The sequence below is a fragment of the Sus scrofa genome, chromosome 4, assembly GCF_054392235.1.
Source record: "Sus scrofa isolate SSC_HxYL_T2T_F1_AM1 chromosome 4, Sscrofa_HxYL_maternal_Yorkshire_Landrace_v2.0, whole genome shotgun sequence".
NCBI classification, from domain to species: domain Eukaryota; kingdom Metazoa; phylum Chordata; class Mammalia; order Artiodactyla; family Suidae; genus Sus; species Sus scrofa.
In genome coordinates this window covers 109798485-109818767 of record NC_139386.1, presented here as the reverse complement: position 1 = coordinate 109818767, position 20283 = coordinate 109798485, and the positions used below count along the sequence as shown (strand labels likewise).

Here is a 20283-nt window from a genome sequence, read left to right as displayed (position 1 = left end):
CTCATTAGGAGATTCATTTGAAGAAAAAAAAATAACAGAATTGTGAGCATGACCTTCCCGTGGGCTTAGGATCGAAAGTCCTAGGTAAAGAGGGAAGGGAAAGCTGCCCCCAGCTTCTGGTGGAGGTGGAAAGAACAGATGCACATCCCAGAAAAATAAACTCTCCTGCCAGAAGACACCAGTGAAAGGTTGTTGCCTTTCCCAGGGCAGTTGTTTGGCTGGTGTCAGGGTGTGAACCAAGGGCGGTATATCCGAGAGGCCCATCCAGCCTTGGGGAGCCCACGTGAGTTCTTCAGTGGAGATGTGTTGGTGTGTTGGCCTATGGCTATGGCCTATGGCTCTTGTAACAAAATACCGCAGACTGGGTGACTTGACATTGAGATGAGTTTTCTCACAGTTCTGGAGTTGAGAAGTCCAAGATCAAGGAGTCGAGGGGTTCAGCTGGCTCGTAGATGGCCACCTTCTCCCTGTGTCCCCACGTGGTCTCTCCTCTCTTCACGTGCATCCCTGATGTCTCCCTCTTTTCGTAGGGACCCTAGTCAGATTGCATTAGGGCTCCACTCAAATAGCCTCATTTTAACTTCATTGCCTCTTTAAAGGCCCTAATTCCAAATATAGTCGCATTGTGAGATAGTAGGGGTTGGGAATCCAACCTATGCATTCTGGGGGGACATAATCAAGTTCACAGTAAGAAGGGACAGTAAACTCTACCACTGGCAGGTGGAGAAGGGGAAAGCCCACAAAAAAGGGACCTGTAATTAACATGGCAACTAATGACCATCTAAGTATTGTCAAAAGAGCTGAAACCTCTGGGGTATGCAGGAACTTCATCCCCATTTGTCCTTCTCCTGGAGCAGCAGAAGGTGCCAGCAGCAGTGGGCATGATAGGAAAAATGCTAATGTTCCTGGGAAACTAAGGGTTGTTAACATATCAAATCAGCCAGGGATCTGCTGGGCCCTCCAGAGAGGGCTGAGAGGTACAAGACACAGTCCCAGACATCAGAGCGCCCAAAACCTCATTAAAGCACAAGGTTGGGGGAGTTCCCGTTGTGGCTCAGCAGATTACAAGCCCGGCTAGTATCCATGAGGATGCGGGTTCAATTTCTGGCCTCAGTCTGTAGGTTAAGGATGTGGCGTTGCCGCTGAGCTGTGGTATAGGCTGGCAGCTGCAGCTCTGATTCGACCCCAGCCTGGCATCTTCCATATGCCATGGATGTGGCCCTAAAAAAAGAAAAAAAAAAAGTATAAGGTAGGAACACATGGAAAGTTACTACATTCAGAATGATCCAAGCATTTACCAAGGTTTTATTGAGACCTCTGTGTGTCCAGCCCTGGGCAAGATGCTGGGAATTGGTTGAGAGCCTGGCAGACCTGGTCCCTGACCTCTTGCACCTTGTGTTTTCCACTCTAGAGTGAGGAACAGATGTGGTCTAAATGCCACACGTTTAATCCCAAACTGTGATAAATGCTCTGAAAGCACAAGACAATGGGACAGGCTTGACAGTGGTGGAGAGAGTGCATTCTGACCCATCTCAAAGGGATCCAGAGGACCTGCCATGTAAGTTGAGGCCTGAGGAGTCAGGAAGCGTTAGCCAGCCGAATCAGAGGAGCACCGTTCCAGCAGAGAGCAGTGTGTGCTAAAGTCATAAGCTAAAGAAGGCTTAAAAAAAAAAAAGTATTGTGAAAGTTTTTTTCTGTGTAGCAATGATGTACGCTTATGGAAAATGTTTTTTACACAGAAAAATATTTTTAAAAATTACTTGAAATGCCACTTCCTTGAGATAAATGGTGAAAAGCAGCTTTAAGCCTCTTTTCCGTTTTTAGTTTCTTTCCATCTTCCCTCTGCCTCCTCCCTGTCTCCCACTCATAAGCCATGTGTACCCCTTCTCTTAACTGATAACAACAATATGTATATATTTCCATACTGTTTTCATGCTAACATATACAAATTATACTTTTTCCATGTGTTATTATATGTTGTAATACTAATTATAATACATGGCATTTTCATATATAACATATATATCTGTATTGTGTGTGTATATCTACACATTAGGTATAAATATAGTATAAAGATATAGAAGTTCCCATTGTGGTTCAGCAGAAATGAATCTGACTAGCATCCACGAGGACACAGGTATAATCCCTGGCCTCACTCTGTGGGTTAAGGATCCGGTGTTGCCATGAGCTGTGGTGTAGGTCGGAGACGCGGCTCGGATCTGGCATTGCTGTGATTCTGGCGTAGGCCAGTGGCTATAGCTCTGATTAGACCCCTAGCCTGGGGACCTCCATATGCCACAGGTGCGGCTCTAAAAAGACAAAAAGACAAAAAAAAAAAAAAAAAGAATGCGGGAGTTCCCGTCGTGGCGCAGTGGTTAACGAATCCGACTAGGAACCATGAGGTTGCGGGTTCGGTCCCTGTCCCTGCTCAGTGGGTTAACGATCCGGCGTTGCCGTGAGCTGTGGTGTAGGTTGCAGATGCGGCTCGGATCCCGCCTTGCTGTGCCTCTGGCGTAGGCCGGTGGCTACAGCTCCGATTGGACCCCTAGCCTGGGAACCTCCATATGCCACAGGTGCGGCCCTAAAAAGACAAAAAGACAAAAAAAAAAAAAAAAAAAAATGTGGTTTATAGAAGGACACATGGCAGCATTAAGGGTCTGGGAATTTCTACACTGTGTTGTTAGGAGAGAGATGCAGAGAAAGTATATATAATATTATCCTAGTTTTATGAAAAAGAAACAAGAAAAACAAAACCTAAATGATACGTGTGTGTGAATGTCATGGTGATATATAGTTTGTACTTTTTATATTTCAAATGGTTTCCATGGTCACTATGAGAATATAATTCTTTTATGATTAAAAAAATAAAAACTAATCCATTAGATTTTAGAAATGTTGATTTTGTTGTAAGCCACACTGGAAGTCCCACTAGTCAGAGGAACAAATCTGACTAGTATCCATGAGGACACAGGTTTGATCCCTGGCCTCCCTCAGTGGGAGCTATGAGCTGTGGTGTAGGTTGCAGATGTGGCTTTGATCTGGCGTTGCTATGGCCTAGGCCAGCAGCTACAGCTCCTCTTTGACCCCTAGCCTGGAAACTTCCACATGCCACAGGTATGGACCTAAAAAGACCAAAAAAAAAAAACTGATTTTAACCCGTCTTCAAGATATCTAAAGGAGGGGCGTTCCCGTGGTGGCGCAGTGGTTAATGAATCTGACTGGGAACCATGAGGTTGTAGGTTCGATCCCTGCCCTTGCTCAGTGGGTTAACAATCCGACGTTGCCGTCAGCTGTGGTGTAGGTTGCAGACGCGGCTAGAATCCTGCGCTGCTGTGGCTCTGGCATAGGCCAGCAGCTATAGCTCCGATTCAACCTCTAGCCTGGGAACCTCCATATACTGCAGGAGTGGCCCAATTTAAAAAAAAAAAAAAAAAAAAAAAGATATCTAAAGGAGATGCCAGGTGGTCAAGATGCTGTAAGGTGGAGTTCCTGTCGTGGCACAGTGGTTAACGAATCCGACCAGGAACCATGAGGTTGCGGGTTTGGTCCCTGCCCCTGCTCAGTGGGTTAACGATCCAGCGTTGCTGTGAGCTGTGGTGTAAGTTGCAGACACAGCTCGGGTCCCGAGTTCTGTGGCTCTGGCGTAGGCTGGCAGCTACAGCTCCGATTCGACCCCTAGCCTGGGAACCTCCATATGCTGCAGGAGCGGCCCAAGAAATAGCAAAAAGACAAAAAAAAAAAAAAAAAAAAAAAAAAAAGATGATAAAAAAAAAAAAAAGATGCTGTAAGGTCTGATGTTTGGAAGAGAAGCATGGACTGGGGGCCATCAATGGTAGTCATGGAAACTGAGACATTTGAAGTCATGGGAATGGATAGGACTACTAAATGGGGCATATGAAATGAATGAAAGATAAAACCCAAGACCAAGCCAGAAAGAGCTCCAGCAAAGAGATGTTCAGTGGAAGAGGAAGCACCAGTGAAAGCGACAGAGATGGAGCATCCAGGAATGCCTCAAAGGAAACAGGTATTTCTGGGATAGCAGACATTGAGTGATATGGGGTTAATATGAACTTCACATTGGTAGACGTGGTCTTCATGGAAATCTCAGAAACACGTAAGAGAAATACTCCCCTCCCCCCACCATTTCCTTCTCCGCCAACAAATTCTTTCAACATCCTTCACAACTTCTTTCTAATATAGTATGAGGACAGGTATTTATAAGCATTATTAACTCAGAAAAACACAAAGCTTTCACTCTTAAACACCATTATATGGGAGTGGAGGAAACGGGGGTCAATCCGTGTCCCCATAGCCAATGCTTATGAAAGCAGAATTTTCTAGCATAGGCATCAGTGAGGAACTGAATGGAGAAAATTTGTTAGAAAGGCCTGTGCTTGATAATACCCAGAATCTCTTAGAGGAGCTATTCCAGTTAAAATGCAAGACAGTATGTCTTAGACCTCTCCTCTTCTTTCTAACCCCACTTCATTATCCTAGTCTGTGCCTGATCTGGTCACCTCTGAACTAGTCCCCTACCTTTGGTTCCTTGGGGTCTCCACCTAATGTTGTACAGGTTGTGTTTTGCACAAGGATGCCTGAGTGAGGGGCAAGGGAGGCTAGAATCTAGCATGCTCTAGCCATGACTTTGGTGAGGGATGCTTCCTCCTGGAAAATCTTTTATCATGCAGGTATGGTCAGCTCACCAACTATTGGCCTTGTAGGACTGAGTCTACATGGAGGGGATGCCCTTTGTGATTTGTACAATGGTGGTGAAGCTGCTAGTATCAACCCTGAGTCCCATGGCAATAGTGAAACAGACATGATCTATATAGATCACGTAGTACAGATGGATAATCCCATAGACAACTACTGCCAAGAAATCACCTTCAGAACAATTTCTATCATGTCAGTGTACATTCAAAATCCTTCAGAGGCTGACCATTGCTTACAAAATAAAAATCTACAATGCCTTAGCCTTAGAGTCCCCTGGTGGCTCAGTGGGTTAAGGGTCGAGCATTGTCACTATTGTGGCCTGGGTCACTGCTGTGGTGTGGGTTCGAGCCCGATCTGGGATTTCCACATAAGTGGGCATGGCCAAAAGCCTAAGCAGAAATAAGCAAACCGCCACGACAGAAACCCTGACCCTTGATTTCAGTGCCTTGTGGAATCTCTTCAGACCAACCTGGCATCCTTCAAGGGCACTGCTCTGACCGCAGTCCCTGCCCATGTCTCTAAGCCTGTGCCCAGCTGTTATCCCTGGCCTAGGAGGTCCCCTCCCACCTACCTCTCCCATGGCTCACCTCCTCAGTGTACTCTCAGCCTTCCCTCCCCTGCTTCCCTGCAGCAGTTTCTGTCCCTTCAGTACAGGATTGATGATCCAACTCTTTATACTATGGCCCTGACTCTCTACCTTTACCTAAGGGAGGAAGCTGTGGATCAATAGGATCTTTGCATTTGGGGCGCCCAGCACAGGACTTGTACAAAGTAGGAGGGCAGTGAGTTTGGTCGTATAGTCTGAAGATTCTTGTAAAATTCCCCACTGTACTTTCAAATATTAAACACGTGCCCTTGAAATTGCGTGGTTACCTGAAAAGATAGCCATGTACCACGACATGATTTATGAATGTTCTTTTACTGCTTCTGACCTACATATATTTTTGTTTCTTTTTCTGATTATAGCTTTCCTGCCTCAGAATGACACATATTAATAAAGAAAAGCAACACAGAAGTGTATGCTTTACAGTTGAGCTAATAATTTGCTCCTACCTTCAAACATTTTATTAGATTGGGTCTGTTTTCTAATTATGGAGCATATGTTGACAAAACTGGAAAGCAAATATAGAAAGAAGCATCAAATAATAAGTTTATTTTGTTTTAAGTGGCATTAATACCTTTTCCTGCTTATAAATAGCATATGCTCACTGTAGAAAATGTATAAAAACCAATGCACAAAAAGAAATAAGCCCATAATTATTCCAGCATCCAAAAATAACAACTGTTAATTTCATTGTATATTTTCCCCCTCCTTTCTCTTTCTTCTACATATTCTTAAGAATTTCCACAATATCTTTTTATTAAAATGTATCACTCCCATTCAGAGGTGTTCCCATTGTAGCTCAATGGAAAAGAATCCGATTAGTATCCATAAGGATGTAGGTTTGATCCCTGGCCCTGATCAGTGGGTTAAGGATCCAGTATTGCCTTTAGCTGTGGTGTAGTTTGCAGATGAGGCTTGAATCCCGTGGTGCTGTGGCCAGCAGCTGTAGCTCCAACTGGACACCCACCTAGCCTGGGAACTTCTATACGCCTCAGGTACAGCCCTAAAAAGCAGTCCAGGACTGAAATAACACATTGACAAATCCAGAATGGCCCACCTGATTTTATTAGACCTAAATATTTAAATTAGCTGTGTTAGCTGTCTGATTTTAAAATTTTAAATTTCTATTAGCCTTTTAATAATTATCAATACTTGAGATCTATTCATGAGACCCTATTGGATTTCTGGTCTCTGGCTCCACACGTAGGAGCTTGAAAGTTGCCACTCCATCCTCATAACATCAAAAAAGGCTGCACAGATTGAAAAATGGACCCCTCTGTTTGGATTCATAGGAGAGGAAATAACACAAGGCAGAGACGGACAAGCAAATACAGAGCATCACAGAGCAGAGACCTGGATGGAGCAACCACCAGGGGGACCAAGGTGGGAAAACCTGAATGGCAGTTGGTGAATTGATGGAACTTTAGTGCAGAAAACTCCAGGGACCCAGCATGGGGGGACCTCCAGAATTTTGTGAGATTTAGCTTTAGGTTCTCTACTGAATCCTCACAGTAAATATCAGTAGAAGAGGATGAAAAAAGAAAAAAAAAAAAAGGCCCTTGTGGTTCCTGCAGGGGGAAGGGAACCATTTTTCAATACACCAGAGCAATCTATCCTTTTTCACCAAGCCTCGCCTCCTCAGAAGCTGCTTCACCAAAGCCTGACCTGCTAGGGTATTATCAGAGCTGGGAGAAGGGAAATATCCAGCTCTAGTAAGCGCCAGCCTTCCATGGGGAGGAGGAAAATAGCCAACTCAGCCCACTCTAGCCATCCTGTCTCTCTTCAGGAGGCAGGAAAAAAAAAACAGTACCCGAGAAGCACTAGTCAAGTTCATGCCCCACAAGCACAGGCTCACTAGAAGACTGAACCTCCTCAGAGGAACTCCTAAATTTTTTTAAAAGTTAACTTACTGATTAACTGGTATGCTAAGAAAAGACAGAAAATACAATCACATGGAATGCTCAATTAAAATCCCAAAAGACAGGAGAAAAGTGGAAGACAACAGCAGGCACAAAGAATAAGAGCCACAAATAGGAAACTGTAACATATGTGGTAGGTGTGAATTTAACAATAATTACCCCAAATGTTAATTCACCAATAAAAGACACAGACTGTGTGAGTGGATCAAGGAACAAGACCTATGTGGTCTATAAGAAACCTACTTTAAATATAAAGATAAAAGGTAAATATATGGAGAAAAATTATCCATGCTAACACTAATCAAAAGAAAGCAGGAGTAACTATATTAATTTTTGATAGAGCAGACTTCAAAACAAGGAAACTTATCATGGATAAAAGAGGACATCATCTAATGATCAAAGAGTCAATTCTCTAAGAAGACGTGGCAATCCTTCTCATGTATGCACCTAACAACAGTGTAAAACTATGTGCGGCAAAGATCAATAGAACTGCAGGGAAAAATAGAAAACCCCATTATCATATTGAAGACACTAATACCCCTCTATCAGAAGTGGATAGACCCAGCAAGTGGAAAAGAAAATTAGTAAGGACATAGTTGAACTCAATGCCACCATCAATACCAGATATAATCAATGCCAGAAAGGAGGGGGTGGAGGGAGTAAAATGGGTGAAGGACATTAAGAGGTACAAACTCCAGTTATATAATAAATGTCACAGGGATGTAGTATATATACAGAAACATGAATATGGTTAATAATATTGTAATAACTTTGGGGACAGATGGTTTCAAAACTTGCCATGGTGATCATTTCATAATGTCTGCAAATGTTCAGTCATCATATAGTAAAACCTAAACTAATGTAATATTGTCCATCAGCTGTATTTCAATGAAAAAATAATAAAATAACTAAACATTTATCTAACAAAAATGTAATTGATACCTGTAGAAAATTTTATTCAACAACAGCAGAATACGCATGCTTCCTAACGCAGATGTAACTTTCACCAAGGCAGAACACATACTGGGCCATAAAGCACATCTTTTTTTTTTTTTTCTTTTTAGGGCCATACCCATGACATGGCAGTTTCCAGGCTAGGGGTCAAATCAGAGCTACAGCTGCTGGCCACAGCCACAGCAACAGCACCTCAGATTCAAGCCACCTCTGCAACCTACACCACAGCTCAAGGCAACACCGGATCCTTAACCCACTGAGCAAGGAACATTATGGTTCCTAGTCGGATTCGTTTCCACTGTGCCACAACGGGAACTCTATAAAGCACATCTTAACAAATTTGAGAGCAATCTGTAAAGCCATCATGGAATTAAACTCAAAATCAATAACAGATAATTGGAAAATCCCCAAATGCATGAAGATTAAATAACACACTTTGAAATAATACATGGGTCAAAGAAGAAATCTCAGGAGAAATTTTAAAATGTTTTGAGCTAAATGAAAATTAAAACACAACCTATCAAAATATGTGGGATGCAGTGAAAGCAGTGTTTAGAAGGAATTTTATAGCATAGGAATGGAAGGTAACTTCTCCAACTTGGCAAAGAATATCTACAGAAAATCTACAGCTAAATCATATTTAACAGTGAGACACTAGACGTTTTCCCACTAAGATCAAGAACAAAACAAGAATGCCCCCTCTCACCCACTCCTTATCAACACGATACTGGAAGTACTTGCTAATGCAATAAGGGAAGGAAAGGAAATAAAAAGTATACAGATTTTAAAAAGCGAAAATAAAACTGTCTTTGTTCTCAGATGACATGATCCTCTATGAAAAAAATATGAAAAACAACAACAGCAAAAAAACTCTGGCAAGTAATAAGCAGTTATAGCAAGGTTGCAGAATAGAAGGTTAATATGCAAAAGCCAGTAACTTTCTTATATATCCTCAATGAGGAAGTGGAATTTGAAGTTAAAAACACAATGCCATTTACATTAGCATCCCTCCAGAATAGAATACTCAGCTATGAGATCTATATGAGGAAAACTATAAAACTATGAGGAACAAAACCAAAGAACTAAATAAATGGGGAGGTATTCTATGTTCATGAGTGGGAAGACTCGGTATTGTCAAGATGTCCGTTTTTTCCAAATTGACTAAGTGCAATCCCAATAAAAATCCCAGCAAGCCATTTTGTGAATATTGAGAAACTGATTCTAAAGTTTATATGCAGAGGCAAAAGACCCAGAGTAGATAACATAGTATTGAAGGAGAAAAACAAAGTTGGAGGAGTGACAATAACTGACTTTCAGACTTACAATGGAGCCATAATAATCATGACAGTGGAGGACTGGCGAAAGAATAGACAAATGGATAGAGCCCAGAAACAGATCCCTATAAATATAGTCAATTAACATTTACCAAAAGGGCAAAGGCAGTACAATGAAACACAGTCTCTTCAACAAATAGTAGTGGAACTACTGGGCATCCACATGCCAAAAAAAGTAACAATCTAAACATATACTTTACACTATTTGCAAAAATGAATTCAAAGTGGATAACAGACCTAAACGTAAAACATAAAACTATAAAAATTTTAGAATAGAATGTAAGAGAAAATCTGGATGACTTTCGGTTGGATGATGACTTTTTACATGCAACACCCATGGCACCATCCATGAGAGAACTAATGGATAAGCTAGACTTCATCAAAAGTAAAAAACTTCTGCTCAGCAAAAGGACAACGTCGAGTGAATGAGAAGACAAGCCACAAACCGGGGGAAAATGTTTGCCAAAAGGCACATCTGATAAAGGACAATTATTCAAAATATACAAAGAACTCTTAAAAAAAATCCAGTTGGAAAATACTCCAAAGACCTTAAACAAGACATCTCACCACTGCCATACAGGTGGCAAATAAGCATATGAGAAGATGTTCTACCTTATACATTATCAGGGAAATGCAAATTAAAACGATGAGATACCACTACATACCCATAAGAATGCCTTAAATTTGAAACATGGATAGCACAAAATGCTGGAGGGGATATGGAGCAACAGGAACGCTCAGTAATTGCTGGTGGAAATACAAAATGGTTCAACCACTTTGGGAGACAGATTGGTGGATTCTTATAAAACTAAATACATCCTTGTTGTATGATCCAGCAGTTGCCTTCCTTGATGTCTATCCAAAGGAGCTGAAAACTTATATCTACATAAAAACCTGAAACTGGATATTTGTAGCAGATTTATTCATAATTTCCCAAACTTGGACGTAACCAAGATGTCTTCCAGTAGGTGAAAGATAAGTAAACTGCAGTCTATCCAGACAGTGGAATATTATTTGGCACTAAAAAGAAATGAGTTAATAAGCCATGAAAAGACATGGAGCAACCTCAAATGCATATTATCAAGTGAAAGAAACCAATCTGAAGATGCTGCAAATTATATGATTGCAACTACGTGACATTCTGGAAAGGGAAAACCTATGGAGACAGTAAAAAAATGAGTAGTTACCAGGAGTTGGTTGGGGGGGGGAGGTTAGTGTTGGAGGAGGGGTAAGTAGGCATAACTTTGAGGACAGTGAAAATACTTTGCATGATATTATAATGATGGATACATATATCTGAATCCATAAATGTACAACACAAGAGCAAACCATAACATTCATACTCTAGGACTTTAGGTGATGATGTGACAATGTAGGTTCATTAGCTGTGACAAATGTACCACTCTGGCAGATGCTGATAATGGGGAGGCAATGAACGTGTTGAAGAAGAGAATATATGGAAAATCTCTGTACCTTCCTTTCAATTTTTCTGGGAGCCTAAAATTGCTCCAAAAAAAGAAAGGGTCTTAAAAAAAAAAAAAAGAAGACTCTATTTTATTACATAATAGTTATACTTTCTAGTAAAATAACAGACTACATGTCTTTGAAGAACTTGGTAACTCAACTGTATTTTCTTTGTAATCAATATTCTTGGGTTTCTCTATTTTAAAAATGATCTAAAGTGACACTTTTTTTTTCTGGTGAAAAGTTATGTGAATTTTAACGTAATATACAGATTCATTAAAATCTCACCAAAATCAGAACACAGAACAATTCCACCATCCCCCAAATCTCCCTCATGCCATCCATTTGTAGCCACACCTCACCTGCCCCCCAAACCCCTGATAACCGCTGATTTTTTTTCCACCGCTATAGCTCAGTCTTTTTAAAGAATTTTTGAGAATGCCAAATTAACAGAATCAAACAATATGCAAGTTTTTGAAACTGAGTCCTCTCACGGAACATAAGGTGTTTAAGATTCATTCAAACTGTAACAATAGTTTGTTCCTTTTATTTTTTTATTTTTTGCTTTTTAGGGCTGCGCCTACGGCATATGGAGGTTCCCAGGCTAGGGGTCAAAACAGAGCTGTAGCTGCTGACCTACACCACAGCCACAGCAACGCCAGATCCAAGCTGCATCTGGGACCTACACCACAGCTCATGACAACGCTTGATCCTTAGCCCACTAAATGAGGTCAGGAATTGAACCGGTGTCCTCATGGATCCTAGTCAGATTCTTTTTTGCTGAGCCATGATGGAAACTCCTGGTTTATTCCTTTTTATTGCTGTATATTATTCTGTGGTGCGGATGTACTGGTTTATCCATTCCCCCGTTGAGGAGCTTTGGGGTGGTGGCCAGCTTTAGACAATTGCAAATAACAGCACCGTGAATGTTTATGTACAGGTTTTTGTGTAAACCAGGGTTTCATTCCTCCTATGAGTGGAATCCTGAGGATCAAATATATATTTAACTTTATAGGAAATTGCCAAACCATTTTTCATTCCCATTTTCATTCCCATCAGAAATGTGTAAGAGTTTTAGTTGTTCCCTATGCTTGTCAGCACTAGGTATTGTCAGCATTTTTTCATTTTAGCCATTCAAATAATATGTAATTGTATCTTTTTGTGTTTTTAATTTGCATTTCCCTAATGTCTAATGCTCTCCCCTATCTGTTCAGGTGCTTATTTATCATCCTTCCATCCTCTTTGTTGAAATGTCAGTTCCAGTCCTTTACCATTTTTAAGTTATATTATTTGTTTTTTTAACTGTTGAGTTTGAGAATTCGTTATATAGTCTGGATATAAGTCCTTGTTTGGGCACATAGTTTTCAAATATATTCTCCGTGTCCATATTTTTTTTTTTTTTTTCCTTTTTAGGACTGCACCTGCGGCATATGGATGTTCCCAGGCTAGGGGTCAAATCAGAGTGACGGCTGCCAGCCTGCGCCACAGCCACAGCAACGCAGGATCCGAGCCAAGTCTGTGACCTACACCCCAGCTCACGATAATGCTGGATCCTTAACCTGCTGAGTAGGGCCAGGGATTGAACCCACAATCTCATGGTTCCTAGTCGGATTCGTTTCTACTGCGGCACAACAGGAACTCCCCTCCTGGTCCATATCTCATCTCTTCATTCTCATGACAGTATCTTTGTAAGAACAAAAGATTTTAAATTTGATGAAGTCTAATTTATCAGTTTTAAAAAGAGATAAATATTTGGTGTCATTCCTAGAAACTCTTGGCCTAACCCCAGGTCACAAGGATTTAGCTTATTTTTTCCTTTAGATCTGTGATCCCTTTGGGGTTAATCTTTATGTAAGGTATGAGCTTTAATATCAAGGTTTATTTCTTTTCCTGTGGAAGACCAATTGTTCCAAAACACAGTAGTGGAAAAAAAAAATATCTTCCCTCCACTGAATTGTGTTGATAGTTTATCAAAGATCAAATGACGGTGTTTGTGTGAGTCTGTTTCTGGGCTTTCTATTTTGTTCCATTGATCTCTGTGTCTTTATCTTCTGTCTGGGTCTCTTTTGGCTAAAAACAGTCACATCTGTCTGTGTCGTGAGCAATGGAGGGTGAGGGGAAAAAAAGTCCCCTGTGTGCCCAAGATTCAGGAACAATTAATTCTTTCCATCGCCTATTTCCTGCCACTTCCTAACTCAGGTATCACAGAAAAGGAGGTGAACCAGTTAGTTTCATGGGATAATCAATTAATAGGAAAAAATTAATAAAACTAAATGTCTTCTTCCTGGAAGACTTTCTTCATTCCCAGTGCTTTTCTGGTGATGTCAGCTGAAAAATATGCCAGGGTCATAGGACTCTGAGCAAAGAAAAGGGAGCTGCACGCTGACTTAAGGGAAAGTTTCAGATGAAAATATAACTCTGTTTACCAGGTAGAGAGAGATGAAAATGGAAATACCTTACTATTTAATTTGAAAATAAAGTGTCATCCAGGCTACAGTGGGTGTTTTATTATAGCGTCAACTGGTCTCTGTTTAAGATAAGTTTCTGAGTTGCCTTTCAGCATTGGGTCATTTGAATGAGGAGAATCTAGAATGACATTCCAGTGCCAGAAAATATAGATGGACAGACACACAGACAGAAGGAAACATAGACGAATAGTCTCCTTTCCTTTCCTCTAGCCCTGAGATCTCTGGGATATATTCTGGGATCACTGTGTGTATAATATTTTGTAACAGATCACCTTGGCTGTTTTATGCATCAAAAAGTATTTTATTTATTCCTTAACGTTTAATGCCACCAAATACTCACCACTATTTTTTTTCACTTTTATAAGTGAAGCGGATTTAGAATTTAATGATGACATTTAGTCCTTATAAAGGAGACAGTGTCTTGAAGAGGAATTTGATATTTATAACAGCATGATTGTCAATTACATTTGTAAAAAGTAAAAGTGAATCAAAAGTCCTTGATGACCAAAGAAAGACGAAGTGGAAGCTATAATGAGGTTGTTAGCTATTAAGAGGAGAAAAACAAAGGAAGGTTGTAATTTTTGTAGTTGTGTTTTGCGGGGTTTTTTTGGCTGGGCCCATGGCACGTGCAAGTTCTGGGGCCAGGGATCGAACCTGCACCACAGTAGCAACCTGGGCCATTGCAGTGACAACACTGAATCCTTAGAGCACTGCACTGCAAGGGAACTCCCAGTTGTTCATTTTTAACTCCACTGATCTTTAGATGTACATCAGAATAGAATCAAAGGCTCTTGGTATTCAGTAAATACATGTGAACTCAAACTTGCTGATGGCCCAATCTTCTTGTGGATTTCATCATCTCAGTTATTTTCCTCTTTTCACCACTATTCATTGAGGGTCAGCTATGCAGAAGATGCCAGACAGACAGGGTCCCTGCCTTGCTGGTCATTGCTAGGGGGCTTCCTCACAGCTTAGACTCTTACCTCTGACTGGCTCCCTGAACTGTCAGGTTTGAGTCACCCCGGGATTAAGAGAAATCCTTGAAAGAATAAATCAGAGTTTGTAACCTTGGTGAACTTAAACAAATTTGTGTATTTAAGGTTGATTTGGGTCAAGCCAATCCCCTTCTCGGGATGAAAATCCAGGCCCCTTGGTAAATCGGGAGCAAACACCTCTGCTGGTGGACTGGGTGACAGGATTATCCTAGGGTGTCTCATATGGATGGTTTAGGGTTTGAATGTCTTGTTAAACTGACTAAAAGGAAAAAGAAAACTTGGTCCTCACACCAGAAATTGAGCCAAAGCTGGTGTCCCTGTTCAGACTTGCGTTTGCTGTGAGTCATGAGAAACGAGGATATTTATTTCCCGAGGAAGGAGGAGAATCTGAGTCAATTTTGAATCCCTCCTGGTGACCCAACACCACACTGCCTGAGGCAATCTGTTGCTCAATAAATATTTGCTGGTCCAATATCCAATCAGCCAGAGATCTCTATCTACAAAGAAAGTTTGCCTCTGCCAATCGTCAGAGTGCCTGTGTTTGCGGCAGGCACTGCCCTGTATTTCGGAACCTCTGCCGGTAAGGAACCCTATCAAAGGGCAGGGGACTCGCTGTGTTTATACAACACTCTTTTTCCCGGGTTCAGCATTCAGGTAAAATAAGACTGTTGTAAACCACACCGAGCACCTGCTCCTTCTCCTCCCAGGCTCCTCGATCGTCCCTCTTCGTTGTTTGCCCTGCTCACATCTGGACAGCGTCACTGGGCTCTAGCACAAGAGAAGAATTCCACTTTTGGCATCAGGATCAGCTGCCGTACTGGAGCAGTCAAGGTAGGACAGCCGCCGGGCGCAGAAGGATGAAAGGTTGTGCCTCTGAAGACGGGCGTCTGGGGTGAGCTTAGAACAGTAGGAAAAGCCCCACCAGAAGAAAGGGACTCCCGAGTTAATGATTACAGTGAAGCAGAAGGAAGGACAAAAGCAAGAGCACGCGGGAAAAACAGGAGGACTTTGGTGAAATTGAAAATGAAGTGGAGAGAGCTCCGAGCTGCTCTCCTGCCCCCCCCCCCCCGTGAAAAAACGATAGTTGGGAACAGCTGACCACTGGTAAGAGACGGCAAAGGAAGAAAATTCTGAAATCACTCTGGGAGCCTTTGACGGTAAAAAGAGATTTGGAAATGCAAATGGAAGAAAACCAAAAATCGAGGCAGTGTTGAGGCGGGGCAGCTTGACCATGTTGATAGCAGACTACAGAGTCACCGGGAATCTGGAGAAGCTGGACTGGAACCCTGGGATTAGCTGGCTGGGTGGAGCCTGGAGCTGCCGGGAGCTCTTATGTGGCTTTCAGATGGTGGGGAGTTCGGGAAGATATGCAAATGCTGTGGTTAAGGAACAGCCCGGCTGCCCTGCACCGTTGCTGAGCGCTCAGGCAGCGCTCAAAGGTGGGTTTGGAAAGACACCTGCCCTTGGAATGCTGCTCTGAACGGAGCTGGGCTCCTAGAAGTGTGGTAATTTCTTGGGATCATCTGATAGCAGACTCTGATGTTTATCAGGCTCAGGGAGATCAAGCCATTGTGATTTTTTTTTTTTTCCCCCTGTATAAAGCTAGCCCCAGCCAGCCAGACTGGGAATTTGCTGCCTGAGCTGTTTTCCAACATGGTTGTGCTGGTAAAACCAGACGTGTTTCTTCGACTCTTGAGGGGCCTGTTTACACTGACTTTATTTTTACTGCCAGCTTTCAGGTGGAAAGAGGGAGATTATAGTTAAAGGTCAGCAGGTGAGCAGAAGGCTCCCTGTCCTGCAGTTCCTGGGGGTGCCTGTGTGTGTGTGCATAGGAGTGTGTGTATGTGTGTGTCCACATGCAAAATGTCGTGCCTGGTCACTTGTTTGTAGGCATAATGATGGGTGCCAGGCTGGTCGTTTGGCAGTTTCCCAGTTATTGTAAAGAAAGTAAATCAATCTGCGGGATTTTTTGGATTGGAGGACAAAGGGTATTTACTGTCAACAGGCTCAGAACAAGGAGACGTAAGATCCTGAGCGCACATGTGCATCTGGTGTCAGGATGCGAGCCTAAAAAGGTGAGAAGACGCCAACGACAGGGCATTTCTTTCATGAAGGGAACTTCTGAGCATTCGAATGGGAAATACAACTTGGAAAATTGCCCTTTGGTCAAGCACCAGTCAATAGAGCTAAACAGAGCAAAGCCGATTAGACTCAAATTCAATTTCATCAACTCTCTTCAGTTTGTTTGTTTCTTTTTTTTTTTTTTTAATTTCCCAAAAGATAAGAGACGGATGCTCACAATTTGGAAATACGAGCTTGAGTGAGGCGTTGAGAAGGCAAGTCTCCGGTGCATGTACACATTCCCAGAGAAATTCAGGCCCCAGAGACGAACATCATTGGCGACATTGCTCACAAGTGCAGTCTGCACCGAGAGACAAGCCGAGAACATTGCCGTTCCGCTCAGGATTGACCAAGAAGCCATGAAATCCCCAACCGAAGGAAACTTGGACGATTGCCTACTGAATAAGGTAAGGACAGATAACTGGTCTCTCCCGTGCACCACTCCCCACTCCTCCCGCCCCACCAACCTTGATTCAGAAAGGATTTCAGGCTGTTCCCCAAGACACAGCAAATGCTCCACAGGAATGCAAGACCATCACCCATGAGAGTGTTGGGGGCTGGCCGTGTATCAGTCTCTTCTCTTTGAGGTTCTAGTGCAAGAGGCATGCAGGGTACGGAACGTGGAAGGAAGACTTAGAACTTGAGCTGAGACTCCCGCTCTGTCACTGATGTCTAGATGGTCACGAGCAAGACACCTAACCTGACTGAGCCTCAGTGGTCTTCTCTGTGAAATGGGAGTGATAATAGGGTTTTAGTGGGGTCACTGAGAAAGAGTAAATAAGAAAGCTTTTTGAAAACTTTAAAACTGCCAGATTAAAATATATATGTATTATCACTGTATTTTTAGTGCACATCAATTAAGAGCTAATTTAAGTCCTTCTATATAGAGTCATGGGCTTTCAGGATGTTAGAACTTGAAGAGACCTTAAATATTGTCTAATTTAAGGCTTTCCACTTACAGGTGAAGCTACTAAGGCACAGAGCTACCCTTAAAATGAATACATTTGAGAGTTAGCACCAAGTCTGGGGTTTTCATGCCTATGCAAGTACACAAAGCAGAGCTCATTATTATAGTGATAAGTAAAATTGATCTCATAGGCAAAACCATTAAGAGAATAGGGCAAACTTACAAAAATAAAAATTATAGCAAAGTGATTTCTCCTTTGGGGGCTATAAGTGGAAGGGGTGTTAGTTGGCATTCTCCATGGTCCTGTGTTTTCTGAAAGAAAAAAGTCCAAATATTTCAGCCTGGCGTTCAATAATACTTTCTCTTTCTACCCTCTGCTTCCCTACATCTTCAATCACAGACATTCTAAACAAAAGCTCGGAATGTTGAATCCAGCCTGTGCATGTGTTTTCTTTATCCTGCAGAGAATTTTTAAAAATTTTCAAGTTTGTTACAAACATTTCAAAATTGTGAGATTTTGCATAGAAATTGAGATTTCCAGCTTCTCTGGAAACAAAAATCAGGATATCTGGCAACCACAGGTCCCAGTTTCTTGCCTGGCAGCCACAGGCTAGAGCTGAGCATCTGTCCAACCAGAGGTGCAGCGCTTCTGGGTCTGACAACTACCCCACCATATATTCCCTTCTCCATCTGGTAGGTGGCTGAGTCTAACACTCCTGTCCCACAAGAACTGTGCCCTGAGAAGGTCTCAGGCCCAAGCTTCCCTCCCCCTCTATGGGGGGGGGATATCCTATCTCTTCTCCATTTCATCCTTCCAGCTCTGCTCAGAATCCACTTTCTCAAGAAGGATTAATCTGGCACCAAGCACAGACATTTGTGCTTTCCTATGAACTTCCATCCAAGTGATTATAGATAATATTTATTTGATGATCAGTTGTGTCTTGACTCCTGACGCCTTTCCTGTTGTTATCTTGGCAGCAACTTAAGTATGATAGCATTTTATTCTTTATAAATTTCCAAAGGGAAGAACAGTGTCTTTACGCCCGATGGCATTCACATGGTATCATTGCCCGTGTGTGGTCGGCAGAATCTTCAGGGCTCATTGAAGGCAACGCAGTGCAGATAAGTGTTCAAGGTGCAGGCAGGCTGAGGCTCTGCAGTGTCTCATCTGATGGAATCAACACCCGTGTGACACGTGCATATTACCATCATTTTCACAGAGGAAGAAAGTCACACTGTTAGCAAAGGTGCTGAGGTACCAGCCTACTCCTTCTTTACACCAAACCACATTTCCTCGGCTAAACCCTCATCGTGCCCCAAAAACCTGGGATGCGACCTGCTCAGTGAGAGAGAAGTTCCGCGTTTGGGATAGATCTTTAAGCATGGCCCTACTCCACCTGCAGATTTTGCACACAACTCTGAAGGTAAAAGGAGCAAGTCCCCCAGGCAGACAGGCAAAATGGAACATCTCAAGGGCTACACAGAAATTCAAATAGGGCTCTGGAGGAGACAGATCAGTGTTAGTTCTGATGGGAGAGGCAGTTCTTAGAAAGAGGGGTGGAGACAAAGCCTTAGCGCATGCGTAGGGTTTTAACACGTGGAGAGACCTTCTTGTTATGGGAACCGGGTTCAAGCAGTCAGCGTGGGCTTCATTCCCAGCCACCTTGGCCTTGGGAAGGCAGAGCAGTGCAGTGGTTATGAGCAAGGACTTCGGGATGGCACTGCCCAGGTGTGGGTCCCCGTTCTATGACTTACGGACTCCAGGATTCTCTTATTAAAGTACTCACTCTTTTTGAACTCCGGTTTCCTCCCCTGTGAAAGGGGCTAATCATAGCATCCACCTCAGAGGATTACAGAGAGGCTCTCAGAGAGCTCACCCTTACCGTATCCTGCACAAAGCCATGACTCATCGTTTTAACTCCATGGTGCTGCCGTTGCTATGGCTTCTGCTATACATGGAGCTGCACATATCCTGTGGGGCCCAAGCATTTGGTTTCTGGAAGGATTCGTTTGAAAAGATGGGGAATATGATGTCTTTCTGTGTGTATCACTGAGTATAAGTCTCCATGCCTTTAAATTATTAACCCCTGGAAGACAAAGACAGTGTCTGCTCCCTCCGTATATATTTTTTTTAATTTTTAAAAATTTTAATTGAAGTAGTTGATTTACAGTGTAGTGTTCATTTCTGCTGTACAGCAAAGTGATTCAGATATATATGTATATATAAATTTTCATATTCTTTTCCATTATGGTTTATCACAGGATATTGAATATAGTTCCCTGTGCTCTGCAGTAGGACCTTGTCGTTTATTCATTCTCTGTATAATAGTTTGTATCTACTAACCCCAACCTCCCTCTTCATCCCTCCCCCGTCACAGCTACACGTCTGTCCTCTGTGTCTGTGAGTCTGTTTCTGTTTCATTTAAGTTCATTTTTGTCATATTTTAGATTCCACATATGTGATAGCATATGGTATTTGTCTTTCTCTGATTCACTTATGATAATCTCTAGGTCCATCCATATTGCTGTAAAAGGCCTTATTTCATCCTTTTTTATGGCTTAGTAATATTCCATGGTATATATGTACCACATCTTTTTTCTGTTCCTCTGGCTATGGACTCTTAGATTGTTTCCATGGCTTGACAGTTGTGAATAGTGCTGCTATGAATAGTATCCCTCCCCCTTTTTAAAACTGATTATTGGATGTGATGTAGTTCCAGAATTAGAAGTCTGACTTCCTGTTGTCTAGAAGGAAGTTCCCAGGCTTTTTGCCCTGGTGGCACTCATCACAGATGACATTCACG

General features: G+C 42.2%; 1 protein-coding gene across 50 annotated transcripts in view; it reads left to right on the top strand.

Moving 5' to 3' along the window:
- MAB21L3 (mab-21 like 3) overlaps positions 1-20283 on the top strand; it is a 78086-nt gene that overhangs the window by 9898 nt on the left and 47905 nt on the right. For 15 of the 50 annotated variants that reach the window (XR_014844420.1, XR_014844413.1, XR_014844410.1 and 12 more), the window contains exons 1-2: positions 15453-15890; positions 16732-16979. Coding sequence is in view for 12 of the 50 variants with exons in the window: in XM_005663549.4 (XP_005663606.1) it covers positions 16803-16979 (177 nt within the window). In the remaining 38 variants the exon portion in view is untranslated. Of the gene's footprint in view, positions 1-12862; positions 15283-15452; positions 16527-16731; positions 16980-20283 lie in introns of those variants that run through there. The other 35 variants (XR_014844416.1, XR_014844428.1, XR_014844427.1 and 32 more) reach the window with 15 other exon arrangements.